This window comes from Anomaloglossus baeobatrachus, chromosome 1, assembly GCF_048569485.1.
Source record: "Anomaloglossus baeobatrachus isolate aAnoBae1 chromosome 1, aAnoBae1.hap1, whole genome shotgun sequence".
Taxonomy (NCBI): Eukaryota; Metazoa; Chordata; class Amphibia; order Anura; family Aromobatidae; genus Anomaloglossus; species Anomaloglossus baeobatrachus.
In genome coordinates, this window is record NC_134353.1 from 294,258,699 (window position 1) to 294,279,113 (window position 20,415).

The 20,415-nt window shown below is 45.6% G+C and overlaps 1 protein-coding gene and 2 long non-coding RNA genes across 4 annotated transcripts in view; 1 reads left to right on the forward strand and 2 right to left on the reverse strand.

Moving 5' to 3' along the window:
- Positions 1 to 20,415, reverse strand: part of RAP1GDS1 (Rap1 GTPase-GDP dissociation stimulator 1) — a 174,784-nt gene that overhangs the window by 91,588 nt on the left and 62,781 nt on the right. For both annotated transcript variants that reach the window (XM_075350945.1, XM_075350939.1), the window contains exon 2: positions 6,098 to 6,205. In XM_075350945.1, coding sequence (XP_075207060.1) covers positions 6,098 to 6,205 — 108 coding nt within the window. The remainder of the gene's footprint in view (positions 1 to 6,097; positions 6,206 to 20,415) is intronic.
- LOC142292009 (uncharacterized) lies at positions 9,538 to 10,008 on the reverse strand. Its single transcript, XR_012750562.1, has 3 exons — positions 9,937 to 10,008; positions 9,740 to 9,835; positions 9,538 to 9,651 (listed from the first exon to the last, which is right to left on the reverse strand). It is a non-coding gene; the product is annotated as an uncharacterized LOC142292009 (long non-coding RNA).
- On the forward strand, positions 12,646 to 13,116 carry LOC142292014 (uncharacterized). Its single transcript, XR_012750563.1, has 3 exons — positions 12,646 to 12,717; positions 12,819 to 12,914; positions 13,003 to 13,116. It is a non-coding gene; the product is annotated as an uncharacterized LOC142292014 (long non-coding RNA).

A 20,415-nucleotide genomic window follows, 5' to 3' on the forward strand; every position in this document is an offset into this window, starting at 1 on the left:
CTATAGCACCCTATGGGACCTTGCTCCTACCTACCAACGGAGGGTATGACGCCGTAACTGTTTTGGGCGCCCCCGTTCCACGTCGGCTCACCCTCTAGTTGCCCTAGATAGGCACACAGCCATGGATTACTCCTACATTCACATCTGATAACTGCAATCCTCCAGCCTCCTGAAGATCCTTATATCATGGAAAGGGGAAACGCGTAGAGGCGATACAGAGCATGCTGCTAAAAAGGAAGTAACCATTTTTTTTCTTCCCTGTGGGGTTATCTATACCCCTATTTTCTGCTCTATAAGAATCATCTGCATGATTGCCCTCAGGCATTGCATTACATGTATCAGCATCGGTTTATGCAGTGCAGATCTGTGCAATTATGATTGTGTAAAAGTTTATCCATGTGTGATTGCCATACCATACTATATCACACTGGGACAGGGGAGGAAAAACTGACAGATGGAACTGAATTTTCCATTATGTTAATGTGCTCCTCCATTATGTTAATGTAGATTGTGTATTATGTACTATGTACTAATTTGTACTGGATCATGTACTATGGACTAATTTTTCTGCAGAAGCCTGCCTATACTGGGGCTTAATATTTGTGTTTTGTTTTTTTTTTTTGTCCTGGTTTTCCTGATAGGAAGCTGTTATCTATCACAGTGTGATTATATGAGCACTTTGTTGTACCATGTACTAATTTGTACTGGATCATGTACTATGGACTAATTTTTCTGCAGAAGCCTACCTATATTGGGGCTTAATTTTTGATTTTTTTGTCCTGATTTTCCTGATAGGAAGCTGTTATCTATCAGACAGTGTGATTACATGAGCACTTTGTACTTAATACATTCTAGTACTATTGTATGGCCATCCGTAGTGTAATTATTATTTTAATTCACTAACTATCTAGGGCAACTAGAGGGTGAGCCGACGTGGAACGGGGGCGCCCAAAACAGTTACGGCGTCATACCCTCCGTTGGTAGGTAGGAGCAAGGTCCCATAGGGTGCTATAGGGACCCCATATATTTAGCTCCTCCCCTTCATCATCTACGCCCTTTGTGTGTTCACTATTAATGGGTGTCTAAATTTTAAAATATATCAATAAAAGTTTAATATTAATTGAAATTGAGGTTTTTTGTTTTTCGTGGTTTATAAATTGGCAGTCATTTCTTAATACAAGTACTATTAGATTCTAGAATGGGCCATAGCATACGAATCTATATATATAATTGCCTTATTCTGTCTGTCTGTCTGTCTGTCTGTCATGCTCCAAAATTGTGTCCTTACGGTGACACAAAGCTGATTGGCCGCTGGGCTCGCCATGGCCCCGCCCCCCCACACGGATTGGCCGCTCGCCCAGGCTGCGCCCCCACACGGATTGGCCAGGCTCCGCCCCCCCCACAGATTGGCCTCTCGCCCCGGCACCCTGCAGGCATTGGCAATTCGGCCACGCCACGCTCCGCCCCCCTCACGCAATGCACGCTAGCTCTGGCCCCGCCCCCTCCCTCCGCGCATTTCCCGAACTGACACGGCTGTCACGGAGGTGAGTACTGTACCCCCCCCCCCTCCCCCCCCTCCCCCGCGCATTCCCCGAACTGACACGGCTGTCACGGAGGTGAGTACTGTACTCCCCCCCCCCCCCCCCCCCCCACCCCCACCCCACCCCCCCGGCCCCCGCTCGCACGGGAGTGGTGTGGATACGTTGGTAACCATGCTCGCATGGTTACAAGCGCATCAAGGTCCTGCTGCGGCGGAAGATCCACACGCACACACATAACAGCACACACACAAACATACACACACATCAGATCACACTCACTCTCACACACACCTCACACACACCTCACACACACCTCACACACACCTCACACACACCTCACACACACCTCACACACACCTCACACACACCTCACATCGCATCCACACACTCACAGCATCCGGCGATATCGCTTGCTTCTCGGCCTCGATACTGTGCTGTTGTGACCTTCCAGGACCTGACGGAGGATCACATGGCCAGAGGCATGTGGTATCTCCGGATGTTGTGAGTGTGAGCGCGTATGTGCGATATCGTCAGTGTCTGTGTGTGTGAGTGTATGCGATCGGGTGTGTGTGAGTGTATGCGATCGGGTGTGTGTGAGTGTATGCGATCGGGTGTGTGTGAGTGGATGCGATCGGGTGTGTGTGAGTGGATGCGATCGGGTGTGTGTGAGTGGATGCGATCGGGTGTGTGTGAGTGGATGCGATCGGGTGTGTGTGAGTGGATGCGATCGGCTGTGTGTGAGTGGATGCGATCGGGTGTGTGTGAGTGGATGCGATCGGGTGTGTGTGAGTGGATGCGATCGGGTGTGTGAGTGTCGGCAGAGGAGCACGGCGTGCTGGAGGAGGCTGGGAGCAGAGAGGCTGATCATGGGGAAGGCTGGGAGGGGGAGGCTGATGCTGGGGTAGACTGGAAGGAGAGAGGCTGATGCTGGGGGAGGCTGGAAGGAGAGAGGCTGAGGCTGGGAGGAGAGAGGCTGATGCTGGGGAAGGCTGATGCTGAGGGAGGCTGGGAGGGGAAAGCTGATGCTGGGGAAGGCTGGGAGGACGGAGGCTGGGAGGAGAGAGGCTGATCCTGGGGAAGGCTGGGAGAGGGAGGCTGATGCTGGAGGAGGCTGGAAGGAGAGAGGCTGATGCTGGCGGAGGCTGATGCTGGGGGAGGCTGGAAGGAGAGAGGCTGATGCTGGTGGAGGCTGATGCTTGGGGAGGCTGGGAGAGGGAGGCTGATGCTGAGGGAGGCTGGGAGGAGGGAGGCTGGGAGAGGTAGGCTGAGAGAAGAGAGGCTGATGCTGGGGGAGGTTGATGCTGGGGGAGGCTGGGAGAGGGAGGCTGATGCTGGGGGAGGGTGGGAGGAGGGAGGCTGGGAGGAGAGAGGCTGATGCTGGGGAAGGCTGGGAGGAGAGAGGCTGATGCTGGGGACAGAGAGGAGAGGCTGATGCTGGGAGGAGAGAGGCTGATGCTAGGATGAGAGAGGCTGATGCTGGGAGGAGAGAGGCTGATGCTGGGAGGAGAGAGGCTGATGCTGGGAGGAGAGAGGCTGATGCTGGGAGGAGAGAGGCTGATGCTGGGAGGAGAGAGGCTGATGCTGGGAGGAGAGAGGCTGATGCTGGGGGCAGAGAAGCTGATGCTGGGGGCAGAGAGGCTGATGCTGGTGCAGCATGGGGGATGGAGCACGATGGGGGGGTGCGCAGCATCGGGGATGGAGCATGATGGGGGGGTGCGCAGCATGGGGATGGAGCACGATGGGGAGTTCGCAGCATGGGGGATGGAGCACGTTTGGGAGTGCGCAGCATGGCGGGTGGAGCACGTTTGGGAGTGCGCAGCATGGGAGATGGAGCACGATGGGGGGTGCGCAGCATAGGGGATGGAGCACGATGGGGAGTGCGCTGCATGGGGGATGGAGCACGATGGGGAGTGCGGAGTATGGCGGATGGAGCACGTTTGGGAGTGCGCAGCATGGCGGATGGAGCACGTTTGGGAGTGCGCAGCATGGCGGATGGAGCACGTTTGGGAGTGCGCAGCATGGCGGATGGAGCACGTTTGGGAGTGCGCAGCATGGGAGATGGAGCACAATGGGGGGTGCGCAGCATAGGGGATGGAGCACGATGGGGAGTGCGCTGCATGGGGGATGGAGCACGATGGGGAGTGCGCTGCATGGGGGATGGAGCACGTTTGGGAGTGCGCACCTCCCCCCAACACACACACACACACACACACGCGCGCACTGCACAACACACCACACACCACACACACACACACTGGGAACCACAAACAACTGCCCTACACAGACACCCACACACACAGACAACGCTGCACACACACAACACCCAACACACAAACACCGCGGCACACACAAATATACGCACATACCATGCAACACACACATTGCACAAAACATACCTCCCCCCAAAACACACCACACACACACAAACCGCGCAACACACACACAACGCTACAGACACACAGTGCTCCACAAACAACGCAACACACATACAACACCGCTCTCACCCCCCGTCACACCCAGACAACACCCAGAACATGTACAGCCCCTACACAAACACTTGGTAACTACACACAACAACATCTATATATATATATATATATATATATATATATATATAACAAAAATCATACATGAACTACACAATACGTAAATTCTAGAATACCCGATGCGTAGAATCGGGCCACCTTCTAGTATTTAAATAATAGGCTAAATGTCTCCCTTAGGAAAAGTTGCCTAATAATAATAATAATAATAATAATGTAGACATCAGGAAGCGCCTCTGCAAATTAGTCAATTTTAGTCTGGATCTGGAGGACTATATAAATAAATGCAATCAAAAGTATAAAGAATACTTTAGGGATAGGATGAAATACCATATTTTTCGGATTATAAGACGCACTTTTCCTCCCAAAAATTTGGAAGGAAAATCCAAATATAGCTTAATGGAAGGTGAATTGGCAGGGGGGCTGTGTGCGCGGCTGTGTGTGCGGGCGGCGGGGTGCATGCGAGCGGCCGGGTGCCTGTCTGCCGGCGGCCTCTCTGTGCGGGTGGGCGGCCGGACTGCTGGCTGCCACTCTGTGTGGCCGGCCGTGCGGACTGGGTCGCTGTGCAGACTGCGGTGGCTATGTGGCGCATGTCCTAGTCTGTCCGCAGTCTGGCTTCAAATGATGGCGCCGGGAGTCAGCGCATGCGCAGTGGGAGCTCTTGGATGAGAACCACCACTGACCCGCCGCTGTCACCACTGAGCAGTCACTGCCGCGACTACTGACCTGCCGCCGCCGCTGTCACCACTGACCACCCACCACTGATCTGCCACCGCTGCCAGCATAGCCTCTGCCTCTTGTGACCCCGCTCCACCACCGTTGCCGCCCCCCTCCGGTAAAACAACACTGGAGTATAAGACTAACCCCATTTTTTTTTTACCTCTAAATTTAGGGTGCGTTTTATAATCTGGTGCGTTTTAAACGAAAAATACAGTGCATGTTGTAGTATATAAAGACATTTGATCATGTCAACCATTTTGATAAGGTTAATGAGGCCTGCTACAAAAAGCGTAAGTGTGGACCAGAATTTAAAATAGTCTTTAAAGGGAACCTGTCAGGTGCAATATGCATCCAGAGCCACGAGCAGTTCTGGGTGCATATTGCTAATCCCTGCCTAACCGTCCTTGCATCTGGTAGCATCCATAAAGAGATCTTTAGAAAAAGTATTTCTAAAGATCCTTTTTGATATGCTAATGAGCGCATGGACTAGTCGCAAGGGTGTTAGTGCCTGTGTTCATTCTGCCCTTTTAGCATGTTAGCACATCCACATGGGCGAGCTAACATGCTATTGAATGCCCATGGCCTAGCGTCATCATCGGCAGTGACGCGCATTCCTGTGTGCATGGATCAGAATGCCCCTCACTTCCGGTCATGCATAATATGAAGCCGAGTGTAAACATACTTCAGAGAGGTCTAGTGCACATGACCGGAAGTGTGGTGACTTGAAAATCCACTCACGATATACTACTTCAAAATCTCTATAGGTAAAAGTTGAAACGGCACTTCCCAATGAAATAAAAATGTATATATTCTTCCTTATTAGTACAAAGCCATAAAAAAAGTTCGTAAATGCAAATGGGATCACATATAGTAATAGACTGACGTGTTTCTGGTGACTGTATAAATGCGATTTATGGATTTGTACTAATAAGAATATATACATTTTATTGTATTTGGACATGCAGTTTTTACTTTTTCCTATACACATTTGAAATAGTACGTTCTGCAGTGGAGTTGGCGCCTGTTCACATTAGACCATCCTGCCATTATATAGAATGAAGCTAAGGTGAGCCCCTTTTTGTCTTACTTTGCCTTTTATACTGCTATATACTAAACCAGTATGTGAAGAAAGTGATTTATTATTCACACAGTATTTCTTGCCTGCAGATTTCCATCTTTGCTAGAATACGCACATACCCGCTTCTATCAGGTATATTTGCAGAGCATCAACGGCAAATCAATGTTAGCACATTTGCAACCATGTAATTAGTAGAAAGATGATTCGGGACTTACTGTTTTGACCAAGTGCCTGGAGCAGACAATCCAAACATCCATCTAACTTGTCAGCCGCGCAGTCAGATCCAGTTAGCTTCAATTTCTCCAAGGTGTCACTTAAATTATCTGCAATATAAGCAATATAACAATAAGAAGTCAGCCTAATAACCTTAAGTAACATACAGGTACTCAGTGATTATATACATACGTGCAGCTCATATGATTTGAATGTATGACGAACACCTATGTGGTCAGGATAGCCCCAAAAAACATAGCAAGTGAGTTGCGGCACCGCATACTTGAGATACCACTCGACTAAAACCAATACAGAGTGTAGGTCTGACAGATGGGCACTTACACAGCCTTTGGATTAAAAATTTGAAGAATATGGTTATCATTAAGTGTATGATGTCTCTACACATGAATGAAAAGTAAACTAGGTCATGATATTTGTATGCATTCTCGATCTGTACTTTGGAAAGGTTTTGCATGTGCTATGTATTTACAATTCCTTCCTACACAGTAGAACCTTTGGACTGATATCTTGGCGTTACGTTAATTATAATACATAGCTGTCAGACAAATGTTTGTTGAGCTGACAGCAATTCTTCCGGATTCCCCCACAGGTTAGCACACTTGATTAGACCAAGCATATAGTAAGAGAACCTTATCTCCTTTGACAACACAGGGTCAGACATGTTTAACCCACTAACGACAGTGGGCAGTAATATTGTGTCCTAAGTAGAGATGAGCGAACCGGTCCCGGTTCGGCTCGAGGCCGGTTCGCCGAACGGGGGTCCCGTTCGAGTTCGGTTCGTCGAACGTTCGACGAACCGAACTCGAACGTATAGGCTATAATGGGAGGCAATCACAAACACATAAAAATGCATTATAAATGTACACAAACAGTTAATAAACATTGCCATAACACTTACCGGTCCTCGCGATCCCTTCTGCACTCTGTCTCCTGCCGCTATTCCATCCGATGATCGCTGAATCCTCCCGGTGACCTGCACTGCCAGCAGAGAAGCAGGACCTATCGTGACGTCAAAATAGCCATGTGACCAGTCACGTGGCTATTATCTCATTGGCTACAGACTGGTCACATGACTATGACACGTCATGTAGGACCTGCGAGTGCATCTCTCCGGTACACGGTGCACATATGTGTATCGCCGTGTACCGGCGACATGCTCTAGCACACGGTCGACTCCCCGTTCCGTTAGGGACCGGCTGACACAGCCGGTCATTAACGGAGATCACCGTTGCCATAGCAACGCAGTTAGCGGTGACGTCACCGCTAACCGCGGCTCCGGGAGCACCGTTGCTATGGTAACGCGTCTGTCAGCGTTACCGCTAGCAGCCAGCAGTGATCACTCACGGAGTGAAGGCTGCACGCTGCTTCCCGATTGTAGTGAGCATTGTAGTTAGGATGGAGGTTCCCCAGCCCCAAGTGATGCCCCTCACTACAATCGTCACTACTACTACACTAGAAAGAAAGAAGACAGAAGAGCAGGATCGTGGAGGGCTGACAGGGGTAATAAAGATGGAGTCTCTAATGTGTCTGTGTATTTATTTCTATTAAAGTATTTTTTCTCTGTGTGGTGTCTTTTTTTAACCCTTTATTGGAGATTCTTAATGGCCGGGTCAAACGTGCCTGACATTAAGAATCTCTGGCTTAATACTGGCTGGTAAAACAAAGCCAGTATTAACTCATGATTACCCAACAAGCCACCCGGCTCCAGGGCTGTTGGAAGAGTTGGATACAGCGCCAGATGATGGCGCTTCTATGAGAGCGCCATTTTCTGGGACGGCTGCGGACTGAAATCCGCAGCAGAGGCGCCCACAAACCTCGGGCTAACCTGTGCTGCGGATTCCAATCCCCAGCTGCCTAGTTGTACCCGGCTGGACACAAAAATAGGGCGAAGCCCACGTCATTTGTTTTTTAATTATTTCATGAAATAAGTGAAATAATTAAAAAAAACGGGCTTCCCTATATTTTTGGTTCCCAGCCGGGTACAAATAGGCAACTGGGGGTTGGAGGCAGCCCGTGGCTGCCAGCTGTACCTGGCTAGCATACAAAAATATGGCGAAGCCCACGTCATTTTTTTGGTGGGCAAAAAACTTCTGCATACAGTCCTGGATGGAGTATGCTGAGCCTTGTAGTTCTGCAGCTGCTGTCTGCTCTTCTCCATACAGACAGACAGCAGCTGCAGAACTACAAGGCTCAGCATACTCCATCCAGGACTGTATGCAGAAGTTTTTTGCCCCCTGAAAAAATTATGTGGCTTCGCCATATTTTTGTATGCTAGCCAGGTACAGCAGGCAGGTACGGCTGCCCCCAACCCCCAGTTGCCTATTTGTACCCGGCTGGGAACCAAAAATAAAGGGAAGCCCTTTTTTTATTATTTCATGAATTTCATGAAATAATTAGAAAACAAATGACGTAGGCTTTGCCCCATTTTTGTGTCCAGCCAGGTACAACTAGGCAGCTGGGATTGGAATCCGCACCACCGGTTGGCCTGAGCTTTCTGGGCCCCACTGCTGCGAATTGCAGTCTGCAGCCACCTCAGAAAATGGCATTTTCATAGAAGCGCCATCTTCTGGCGCTGTATCCAACTCTTCCAGCACCTGCCTGCTATACCTGGCTAGCATACAAAAATATGGCGAAGCTCACGTCCTTTTTTTGTAGCTTTTTGGCAAAAAAAAAAAAAAATGCTTCCCTGGATTTTCCATTGCCAGTGAAGGTAACACCAAGCAGTGGGGGTTAGCAGCCAGTAGCTGCTTGGATTACCCTTAGCTAGCAATACAAAAAATGCAGTGGGAGCTAACATATATTTTTTTTAATTATTTATTTAAATAACTAAAAATAAAATGGGCTTCCCTGTATTTTGATTGCTGGACATCACAGTGCTGTAAAAATAAATCTTTAAAAAAATGACGTAGCGCTCCGCGGTATTTTTGATTCTCAGCGCAGATAAAGCAGACAGCTATGGGTTGCCACCCCCATCTGCCTGCCGTTACCTTGGTTGGCAATCAAAATGCGAAAACCACTAAAACACACCTCTATAAAAAATTTATTTTTATTCAATTTATAATAGAAAATATAGATATGACACCAGATATCTGACAAAAACACAAAGACACTGTGCTCATCAAGGCCTAGTGAAGAGCAGAGGGAGCGTGCAGAGATAGATAGCTGAATAGCTCTCAGTGAACCAGGAGGGACTACGATACTCCTCAACTCCTCCTGCCTACTTGCGGAGAGTGTTATAAAGTATTGAACACTCCCCGCTCCGGGTGGCTGTCCCTATATATCCCTATGCTCCACTGACCTACACCACCACCACCAGGTGCATTGTGAAAAGACCAGGACAACATATAATGTATTAAAATCTGTTGGTTCCTGACTCGGACTGTAGGCTATGCTACAGTCCAGATACTGTAAACAGCAGTTTAGGACAGAGCTAATGGGCCCAACGAAATCGGTGCCCACAGCTCCTCCCGACGCGTTTCCCCCCCTCCTAAAAAAATGTTCGGGGGTTCATCAGGGGTGATTAGCCAACATACACCTGTGAATAGACAAAAACAGACAGTTGGTGTCTTTCAATATACAGTCCAGCCAATCTCCAAGAAATCCCCTTCACATACGAGACTTACTTGGAACAGCATCCAAGTGTGGTGTAAAAGCAGCAGCAGGGTGTGCTTGTACAATATAACTTGACACCATCAACACAAGGGACTATAGATGTCCTCCTGTAATTCCATATAGTAATACACCACATAGGTCATTGTGTCTCCAAGATATCTATGCACCATGCACTAATCACACCTATCAGTGCATATCATGCCACTACCTTCTTAGGTCCACTTTTCTTTTCCTCCAAAATGTGGTATTAATGTTGCTCAGTGTCTCACATCACCATATCTACATATACATTGACAATACAAAAATATAAAAATATAAATATGTGAGTCAATGCTTCAAGATAACATCTCTCCACAGTATTATGGTATCTAATACTAGAATGAAGCATACCCATTGTAGGTAAATGATGCATGATGTTCTCCAGGGACATTCAACCCTTTGGCGCCACTTCTAGGCCTTTGCTATAAGAGAAAGGAAAGCCATCTCTAAAGGCTAAGGGGGTTTACATACTTAAAGCTCACATGACCAAAAACAGACATCAATGTCAACAAATATCAACAATACCTATGAGTCTGAAAGAAGGTTTTTAGATGATGGACGATACACAGTTTGGCACTTGAGATAAGGTGCAGCATGCACTCTCTAGCAGAAAAAAGTCTATCTGCCCTCTCTTAGGTTGTGGATCCTGCTCTCTTGGTTCGCTCCCTATAGAGAAAAACATATTGTATGGCTCATATGTAGGGCAGAGACATATTGGCTTACATTGCCATCTCCCTTGTCATTACCTGGGCACTGATATTTCCTTAGTGGAAGCCCCAGGTGTTTCCTTAGTGGGAATCCTAGGTCACTACTTCAGATCCCTCTAGTAAATGGACACGTCCTATAAAGACATAATATACAGATAGCACTAGTGCTAGGTTATTTCCCCCTAGGCGTATCCAGATACTGGATGTCGTATACAGTCCTGATTAAATAAGGAGAGTCACCTACCAGCAGGAGGCTCGGTCTTCAGTGACCAAGGTACCAGGCGCTCAGACGTATGAAGTTCCCCAGGGCACAGCTAGATGGCCTCCCAGGCTAAAGATCTGAAGGTCCGTAATGTCCCTGCTGCTTGTCTGCCTCTCCACTGCCATCTGCTCTTTTAAAACGCCCGCATCCCGATATGGGGGTGGGACATCCTGTTCTCCGAGATTGACATGTTGATGGGCCAATCGGAGACGGATCTTATGTGGCCGGAAGTGACGCGTAAGGGACGGATTGACAGATCCCATATCCAATCCTTGTACCTAACGCTGCAGAGAGTGACGTCTAGCTCAATTGCAGCCACCCTCAATGGTAGTAACACATAAGCGTCCCAGCAACCGCATCGGCCTAGATGGAGACAGATCCTGCCCGGCCGGATGTAATGTAGCTCGATTAGATTGACAGCCCAATGGCCCTATCCTGGTTGCTCGCATTAAAGGGGGATGTAAATCTGTAAAGATGTCATTATCTGTCTCTAAGGGTTCTTGGAGTTGCTTTATACTAAAATTAGGTAAAAATGACCCCAAAGTTGGCGAGAAGATGCCTTTCCTATCCTACACTAAAGCCAAAAAGGGGCTTAGATAAGAGGGTGACTGCAACTGAGTGATACGTCACTCTCTGCAGTGTTAATCATTAGGATTGGATGTGGGATGTGTCAATCCGTCCCTATGCAGTATCGCTGAGGGCAGATGCGATTCAGTGATACATCCCCCTTTAATGCGAGCAACCAGGATAGGGCCATTGGGCTGTCAATCTAATCGAGCTACATTACATCCGGCCGGGCAGGATCTGTCTCCATCTAGGCCGATGCGGTTGCTGGGACGCTTATGTGTTACTACCATTGAGGGTGGCTGCAATTGAGCTAGACGTCACTCTCTGCAGCGTTAGGTACAAGGATTGGATATGGGATCTGTCAATCCGTCCCTTACGCGTCACTTCCGGCCACATAAGATCCGTCTCCGATTGGCCCATCAACATGTCAATCTCGGAGAACAGGATGTCCCACCCCCATATCGGGATGCGGGCGTTTTAAAAGAGCAGATGGCAGTGGAGAGGCAGACAAGCAGCAGGGACATTACGGACCTTCAGATCTTTAGCCTGGGAGGCCATCTAGCTGTGCCCTGGGGAACTTCATACGTCTGAGCGCCTGGTACCTTGGTCACTGAAGACCGAGCCTCCTGCTGGTAGGTGACTCTCCTTATTTAATCAGGACTGTATACGACATCCAGTATCTGGATACGCCTAGGGGGAAATAACCTAGCACTAGTGCTATCTGTATATTATGTCTTTATAGGACGTGTCCATTTACTAGAGGGATCTGAAGTAGTGACCTAGGATTCCCACTAAGGAAACACCTGGGGCTTCCACTAAGGAAATATCAGTGCCCAGGTAATGACAAGGGAGATGGCAATGTAAGCCAATATGTCTCTGCCCTACATATGAGCCATACAATATGTTTTTCTCTATAGGGAGCGAACCAAGAGAGCAGGATCCACAACCTAAGAGAGGGCAGATAGACTTTTTTCTGCTAGAGAGTGCATGCTGCACCTTATCTCAAGTGCCAAACTGTGTATCGTCCATCATCTAAAAACCTTCTTTCAGACTCATAGGTATTGTTGATATTTGTTGACATTGATGTCTGTTTTTGGTCATGTGAGCTTTAAGTATGTAAACCCCCTTAGCCTTTAGAGATGGCTTTCCTTTCTCTTATAGCAAAGGCCTAGAAGTGGCGCCAAAGGGTTGAATGTCCCTGGAGAACATCATGCATCATTTACCTACAATGGGTATGCTTCATTCTAGTATTAGATACCATAATACTGTGGAGAGATGTTATCTTGAAGCATTGACTCACATATTTATATTTTTATATTTTTGTATTGTCAATGTATATGTAGATATGGTGATGTGAGACACTGAGCAACATTAATACCACATTTTGGAGGAAAAGAAAAGTGGACCTAAGAAGGTAGTGGCATGATATGCACTGATAGGTGTGATTAGTGCATGGTGCATAGATATCTTGGAGACACAATGACCTATGTGGTGTATTACTATATGGAATTACAGGAGGACATCTATAGTCCCTTGTGTTGATGGTGTCAAGTTATATTGTACAAGCACACCCTGCTGCTGCTTTTACACCACACTTGGATGCTGTTCCAAGTAAGTCTCGTATGTGAAGGGGATTTCTTGGAGATTGGCTGGACTGTATATTGAAAGACACCAACTGTCTGTTTTTGTCTATTCACAGGTGTATGTTGGCTAATCACCCCTGATGAACCCCCGAACATTTTTTTAGGAGGGGGGGAAACGCGTCGGGAGGAGCTGTGGGCACCGATTTCGTTGGGCCCATTAGCTCTGTCCTAAACTGCTGTTTACAGTATCTGGACTGTAGCATAGCCTACAGTCCGAGTCAGGAACCAACAGATTTTAATACATTATATGTTGTCCTGGTCTTTTCACAATGCACCTGGTGGTGGTGGTGTAGGTCAGTGGAGCATAGGGATATATAGGGACAGCCACCCGGAGCGGGGAGTGTTCAATACTTTATAACACTCTCCGCAAGTAGGCAGGAGGAGTTGAGGAGTATCGTAGTCCCTCCTGGTTCACTGAGAGCTATTCAGCTATCTATCTCTGCACGCTCCCTCTGCTCTTCACTAGGCCTTGATGAGCACAGTGTCTTTGTGTTTTTGTCAGATATCTGGTGTCATATCTATATTTTCTATTATAAATTGAATAAAAATAAATTTTTTATAGAGGTGTGTTTTAGTGGTTTTCGTGTAATTCCACCTGGGTTGTTATTCTAATAGTGGTCGATGTGTTGGCAATCAAAATACAGGGAAGCCCATTAATTTTTTCTATTTAAAAAATAGTTAAAAAAAAAAAATTACGTTGGGTCCCCCCATTTTTGATAGCCAGCTAGGGTAAAGCAGACGGCTGTAGCCTGAAAACCACAGCTGGCAGCTTTACCGTGGTTGGGGATCCAATGTGGAGGTCCCCTCAGGCTCTTTTTTATAATTATTTTATAAATATTAATAATTACACAATAAAAGTAGGGGACCCCCCAAATTGGATCACCAGCCAAGGTAAAGCGGACAGCTGTGGTCTGGTATTCTCAGGGTGGGAAGGTCCATAGTTATTGGGCCTTCACAGCCTAAAAATAGCAGGCCGCAGGCACCCCAGACGTGGCGCATCCACTAGATGCGCCAATCCTGGCGCTTCACCCCAGCTCATCCCGTGCCCTGGTGCAGTGGCAAACGGGGTAATAAATCGGGTTGATACTAGCTGTAAAGTCACCTGAGATCAAGCCCAGCAGTTTGTGATGTCATGGCGTCTATTAGATACCCAACATCATAAACTGTCAGTACTAACAAAAACAAAAAATCGACAAAAGAAATTTATTTGAAAAAACAGTCCCCAAAACATTTCCTCTTTCACCAATTTATTGTAAGAAAAAAAATAAAGGGGTCCCACGACGACTCTGGACCGTCTAGAATATGGGGGGGAGACACTCAGGGAACGTATCCCCCATTTTCTAGGAGTGCGGACCCTTCATGTGAGGAGTGTGGGTGCAATGAATCTGCACTCACTCTCCCCGGGTCCACAGCAGCAGAGTCCATGTCGTAATGGTTGCTACCAAAGCTGCAATGCCCTGCTCATGAGGTAAGGGCATGCCTAATCAGGAGAACTACTGTAGAGGAAGCTCTGCTCACTGGTATATAGGTGCTCAGAGGTAATAATAGATAAAATTAGTGAGTAACCTCGGCACTCTATATCTCCCAGACTAAGTCAGTAAGTCACAACGGATAGTAATGCAAAATCACTCTTTAATGGTCCGTATTAAGAAAAAAAAATTTTCATAAGCATATATGTTTTTGTCCAAAACAAGTTACAAATGACGTTTCGGCCTGAGCCTTCGTCAGATTGGACTTATCTGCATGTAATCATGAAAAATGACAATCAGTATCACATAAGAGTGAGAGAACAATAACATAAACTCGAACAATGTAGAGGTACAATTGGGATGCAGCAAAAAAATTGCAACACAGCAAGAAATGAAACACATGATACAAATGTCATAATACAGTACAAGGACAATATAGTAATGACAAATATGGGGTCAGAGTAGACTTAGACAGCTCTGGTACGAAAGAGATGTCAATCATAAAGTAACATGTGCAGTAGGTGTAGAGCTACACTATGCATGGCAGAGCTAATGGGTAGACCGACCATAGAAAAAGTAGAGAAAAAGTGGAGAAAAAGTGGAGAATAAGTGGAACATAAGAGGAGAAAAAGTGGAGAAAAAGTGGAGAAAAAAGTGGAGAAAAAGTGGAGAAAAAGTGGAGAAAAAGTGGAGAAAAAGTGGAGAAAAAGTGGAGAAAAAGTGGAGATTAAGAGGAGAAAAAGTGGAGAAAAAAGTGGAGAAAAAGTGGAGAAAAAGTGGAGCATAAGTGGAGAAAAAGTGGAGAAAAAGTGGAGCATAAGAGGAGAAAAAGTGGAGAAAAAAGTGGAGAAAAAGTGGAGAAAAAGTGGAGCATAAGAGGAGAAAAAGTGGAGAAAAAGTGGAGAAAAAGTGGAGAATAAGTGGAACATAAGAGGAGAAAAAGTGGAGAAAAAGTGGAGAAAAAGTGGAGAAAAAGTGGAGAAAAAGTGGAGAAAAAGTGGAGATTAAGAGGAGAAAAAGTGGAGAAAAAAGTGGAGAAAAAGTGGAGAAAAAGTGGAGCATAAGTGGAGAAAAAGTGGAGAAAAAGTGGAGAAAAAGTGGAGAAAAAGTGGAGAAAAAGTGGAGCATAAGAGGAGAAAAAGTGGAGAAAAAAGTGGAGAAAAAGTGGAGAAAAAGTGGAGCATAAGAGGAGAAAAAGTGGAGAAAAAAGTGGAGAAAAAGTGGAGAAAAAGTGGAGCATAAGAGGAGAAAAAGTGGAGAAAAAGTGGAGAAAAAGTGGAGCATAAGAGGAGAAAAAGTGGAGAAAAAGTGGAGCATAAGAGGAGAAAAAGTGGAGATTAAGAGGAGAAAAAGTGGAGAAAAAGTGGAGCATAAGAGGAGAAAAAGTGGAGAAAAAGTGGAGAAAAAGTGGAGAAAAAGTGGAGAAAAAGTGGAGAAAAAGTGGAGAAAAAGTGGAGCATAAGAGGAGAAAAAGTGGAGAAAAAGTGGAGAAAAAGTGGAGAAAAAGTGGAGAAAAAGTGGAGCATAAGAGGAGAAAAAGTGGAGAAAAAAGTGGAGAAAAAGTGGAGAAAAAGTGGAGCATAAGAGGAGAAAAAGTGGAGAAAAAGTGGAGAAAAAGTGGAGAAAAAGTGGAGAAAAAGTGGAGCATAAGAGGAGAAAAAGTGGAGAAAAAGTGGAGAAAAAGTGGAGAAAAAGTGGAGAAAAAGTGGAGAAAAAGTGGAGCATAAGAGGAGAAAAAGTGGAGAAAAAAGTGGAGAAAAAGTGGAGAAAAAGTGGAGAAAAAGTGGAGAAAAAGTGGAGATTAAGAGGAGAAAAAGTGGAGATTAAGAGGAGAAAAAGTGGAGCATAAGAGGAGAAAAAGTGGAGAAAAAAGTGGAGAAAAAGTGGAGAAAGTGGAGAAAAAAATGGAGAAAAAGTGGAGAAAAAGTGGAGAATAAGAGGAGAAAAAGTGGAGAAAAAGTGGAGCATAAGAGGAGAAAAAGTGGAGAAAAAGTGGAGAAAAAGTGGAGAAAAAGTGGAGCATAAGAGGAGAAAAAGTGGAGAAAAAGTGGAGCATAAGAGGAGAAAAAGTGGAGAAAAAGTGGAGAAAAAGTGGAGAAAAAGTGGAGAAAAAAGTGGAGAAAAAGTGGAGCATAAGAGGAGAAAAAGTGGAGAAAAAGTGGAGCATAAGAGGAGAAAAAGTGGAGAAAAAGTGGAGAAAAAAGTGGAGAAAAAGTGGAGAAAAAGTGGAGAAAAAGTGGAGAAAAAGTGGAGAAAAAGTGGAGAAAAAGTGGAGAAAAAGTGGAGAAAAAGTGGAGATTAAGAGGAGAAAAAGTGGAGAAAAAGTGGAGAAAAAGTGGAGCATAAGAGGAGAAAAAGTGGAGAAAAAAGTGGAGAAAACGTGGAGAAAACGTGGAGAAAACGTGGAGAAAACGTGGAGAAAAAGTGGAGAAAAAGTGGAGAAAAAGTGGAGAATAAGAGGAGAAAAAGTGGAGAAAAAGTGGAGAAAAAGTGGAGAAAAAAGTGGAGAAAAAGTGGAGAAAAAGTGGAGAAAAAGTGGAGAAAAAGTGGAGAAAAAAGTGGAGAAAAAGTGGAGATTAAGAGGAGAAAAAGTGGAGAAAAAGTGGAGCATAAGAGGAGAAAAAGTGGAGAAAAAAGTGGAGAAAACGTGGAGAAAACGTGGAGAAAAAGTGGAGAAAAAGTGGAGAAAAAGTGGAGAAAAAGTGGAGCATAAGAGGAGAAAAAGTGGAGAAAAAAGTGGAGAAAACGTGGAGAAAAAGTGGAGAAAAAGTGGAGAAAAAGTGGAGCATAAGAGGAGAAAAAGTGGAGATTAAGAGGAGAAAAAGTGGAGAAAAAGTGGAGAAAAAGTGGAGAAAAAGTGGAGAAAAAGTGGAGAAAAAGTGGAGAAAAAGTGGAGAAAAAGTGGAGCATAAGAGGAGAAAAAGTGGAGAAAAAAGTGGAGAAAAAGTGGAGAAAAAGTGGAGATTAAGAGGAGAAAAAGTGGAGCATAAGAGGAGAAAAAGTGGAGAAAAAAGTGGAGAAAAAGTGGAGAAAGTGGAGAAAAAAATGGAGAAAAAGTGGAGAAAAAGTGGAGAATAAGAGGAGAAAAAGTGGAGAAAAAGTGGAGAAAAAGTGGAGAAAAAGTGGAGAATAAGAGGAGAAAAAGTGGAGAATAAGTGGAGAAAAAAATGGAGAAAAAGTGGAGAAAAAGTGGAGAAAAAGTGGAGAAAAAGTGGAGAAAAAGTGGAGCATAAGAGGAGAAAAAGTGGAGAAAAAAGTGGAGAAAAAGTGGAGCATAAGAGGAGAAAAAGTGGAGAAAAAGTGGAGCATAAGAGGAGAAAAAGTGGAGAAAAAGTGGAGAAAAAGTGGAGAAAAAGTGGAGAAAAAGTGGAGAAAAAGTGGAGAAAAAGTGGAGAAAAAGTGGAGATTAAGAGGAGAAAAAGTGGAGAAAAAGTGGAGCATAAGAGGAGAAAAAGTGGAGAAAAAAGTGGAGAAAACGTGGAGAAAACGTGGAGAAAAAGTGGAGAAAAAGTGGAGAAAAAAGTGGAGAAAAAAGTGGAGAAAACGTGGAGAAAAAGTGGAGAAAAAGTGGAGAAAAAGTGGAGCATAAGAGGAGAAAAAGTGGAGATTAAGAGGAGAAAAAGTGGAGAAAAAGTGGAGAAAAAGTGGAGAAAAAGTGGAGAAAAAGTGGAGCATAAGAGGAGAAAAAGTGGAGAAAAAAGTGGAGAAAAAGTGGAGAAAAAGTGGAGAAAAAGTGGAGATTAAGAGGAGAAAAAGTGGAGCATAAGAGGAGAAAAAGTGGAGAAAAAAGTGGAGAAAAAGTGGAGAAAAAGTGGAGAAAAAGTGGAGAAAAAGTGGAGAAAAAGTGGAGAATAAGTGGAGAAAAAAATGGAGAAAAAGTGGAGAAAAAGTGGAGAGAAAGTGGAGAAAAAAATGGAGAAAAAGTGGAACACCCTTTGGTACCTTTCATGTGGCACTAAGGGGTGCTTAGCTTTGTATTTAGCCAAAAAATGAAAAAAAAATGACATAGGGTTCCCCCTAGTTTTGTAGCCAGCTAGGGTAAAGCAGACGGCTGCAGCCTGCAGACCACAGCTGGCAACCTCACCTTGGCTGGTAATCCAAAACTGAGGGCACCCCACGCTGTTATTTTAAATTAAATAAATAATTAAAAAAAAAAACACGTAGGGGTCCCCCAAAATTGGATCACCAGCCAAGGTAAAGCAGACAGCTGGGGCCTGATATTCTCAGACTAGGGAGGTCCATGGTTATTGGAATCTCCCCAGCCTAAAAATAGCAGGCCGCAGCCGCCCCAGAAGTGGCGCATCCATTAGATGCGCCAATCCTGGTGCTTCGCCCCAGCTCATCCCGCGCCCTGGTGCGGTGGCAAACGGGGTAATATTTGGGGTTAATACCAGATGTGTAATGTCACCTGGCATCAAGCCCTGGGGTTGGTGAGGTCAGGCGTCTATCAGATACCCGACATCACCAACCCAGTCAGTAATAAAAAAAAAATACACGACAAACACATTTTTATTTGAAAAAACACTCCCCAAAACATTCCCTCTTTAACCAATTTATTAGATTGAAAAACAATTCCAGGTCTGGTGTAATCCAAGGGGTTGCCATGACGATGCACACTGTCCCAGTCAATGAAGAGCAGGATGTTCCCCATTGGCTGGGAGAGCAGTGCAGTGACCTGAGCTAACATCAATGGGTCAGCCCAGGTCACTGCAGGGGGGTGACAAGTGCTGCTGTCAGTGAGGTACATTACCTGCGCTGATCTCCAGCACACTGACAGCCCCTGTCACTGAGGTCAATTACCGGCGCCTTCACATCAAGTATCGCGAGAGGTCCGTGACGTCACCGCCAGTGTCAGTCTCGGGTCGGAAGCGATAGGTGATGTGACAAGCGGCGGCCATGGAGGACAGTGACAGCGCTGAGGTCGGGATGGCGGGACTTCATCACCGCAGGTAAGCCGAGCGATGTGTGTGTGTGTGTGTGTGTGTTTGTGTATGTGTATGTATGTGTACATGCCGCGGGCAGGAGGGGGTGGAGCGAGCTGAGCGGGAAAGTGTGGGCTTCCTGCACGTAACTAAGATAAACATCGGGTTACTAACCAAAGCGCTTTGCTTGGATACCCGATGTTTATCTTGGTTACCAGCTTGTGGCAGGCTGCCAGCGATGGCTCCTGCTCACTGTAGCTGTAAAAAGCCCTGCTTTTTGCTGCTAGAACCGTTCTCGAACGTATCTAGAACTATCGAGCTTTTAGAAAAAAGCTCGAGTTCTAGTTCGATCTCGAACAGCCCAAAAATCACTCGAGCCTAAAACTGGAGAACCACGAACCACGAACCGCGCTCAACTCTAGTCCTAAGCGGTTATAGTCTAATCCCCGCTGGCTGCTGCCAGCAGCCGACAGGGATAAGCGCACAAAAACAGCTGATTTTTACAGAAGTCCTCGCAGGTACGAGTGGATCCGCATTCTGCCCATGCCTGTTAACCCCTTAAATGGCGCTGTCAAAATGTGACAGCTATTTAAATCCCCGGCCCGGTAAATCTGTATTTATTATTATTATTATTATTATTATTTATTATTATAGCACCATTTATTCCATATGCTGTACTCACCAGGCTTCATCGGTGTCGCAGTGACATGATCACTGAAAGCCGATGGTTGTCATGGTAGCACAGGGTCATGTGACGACTCCTGTAGCTCACATGACTCACTTCCTCTTTCACCCCGCAGGCTGCTGCCAGTGACAAGAGGTGAGGTTTTCTGCTTATCCCAGCTGTATAGCTGTGATCAACAGAAAAAAAAGAGCAATCAGACTGCTGATCCTTATAGTACCCTAGGGGGATTAGTAAAATTTTAAAAAAAAAGAGAAGAGGTAAAAAAAAAAAAAAAAAAAAGTTTAAAAAAAAAAAATAAATTAAAAAAACTTAAAAGTTGAAATCATCCCCCTTTCGCCCCATTGAAAGTTAAAGGGTTAAAAAATTAAAAACTATACACATATCTGGTATTGC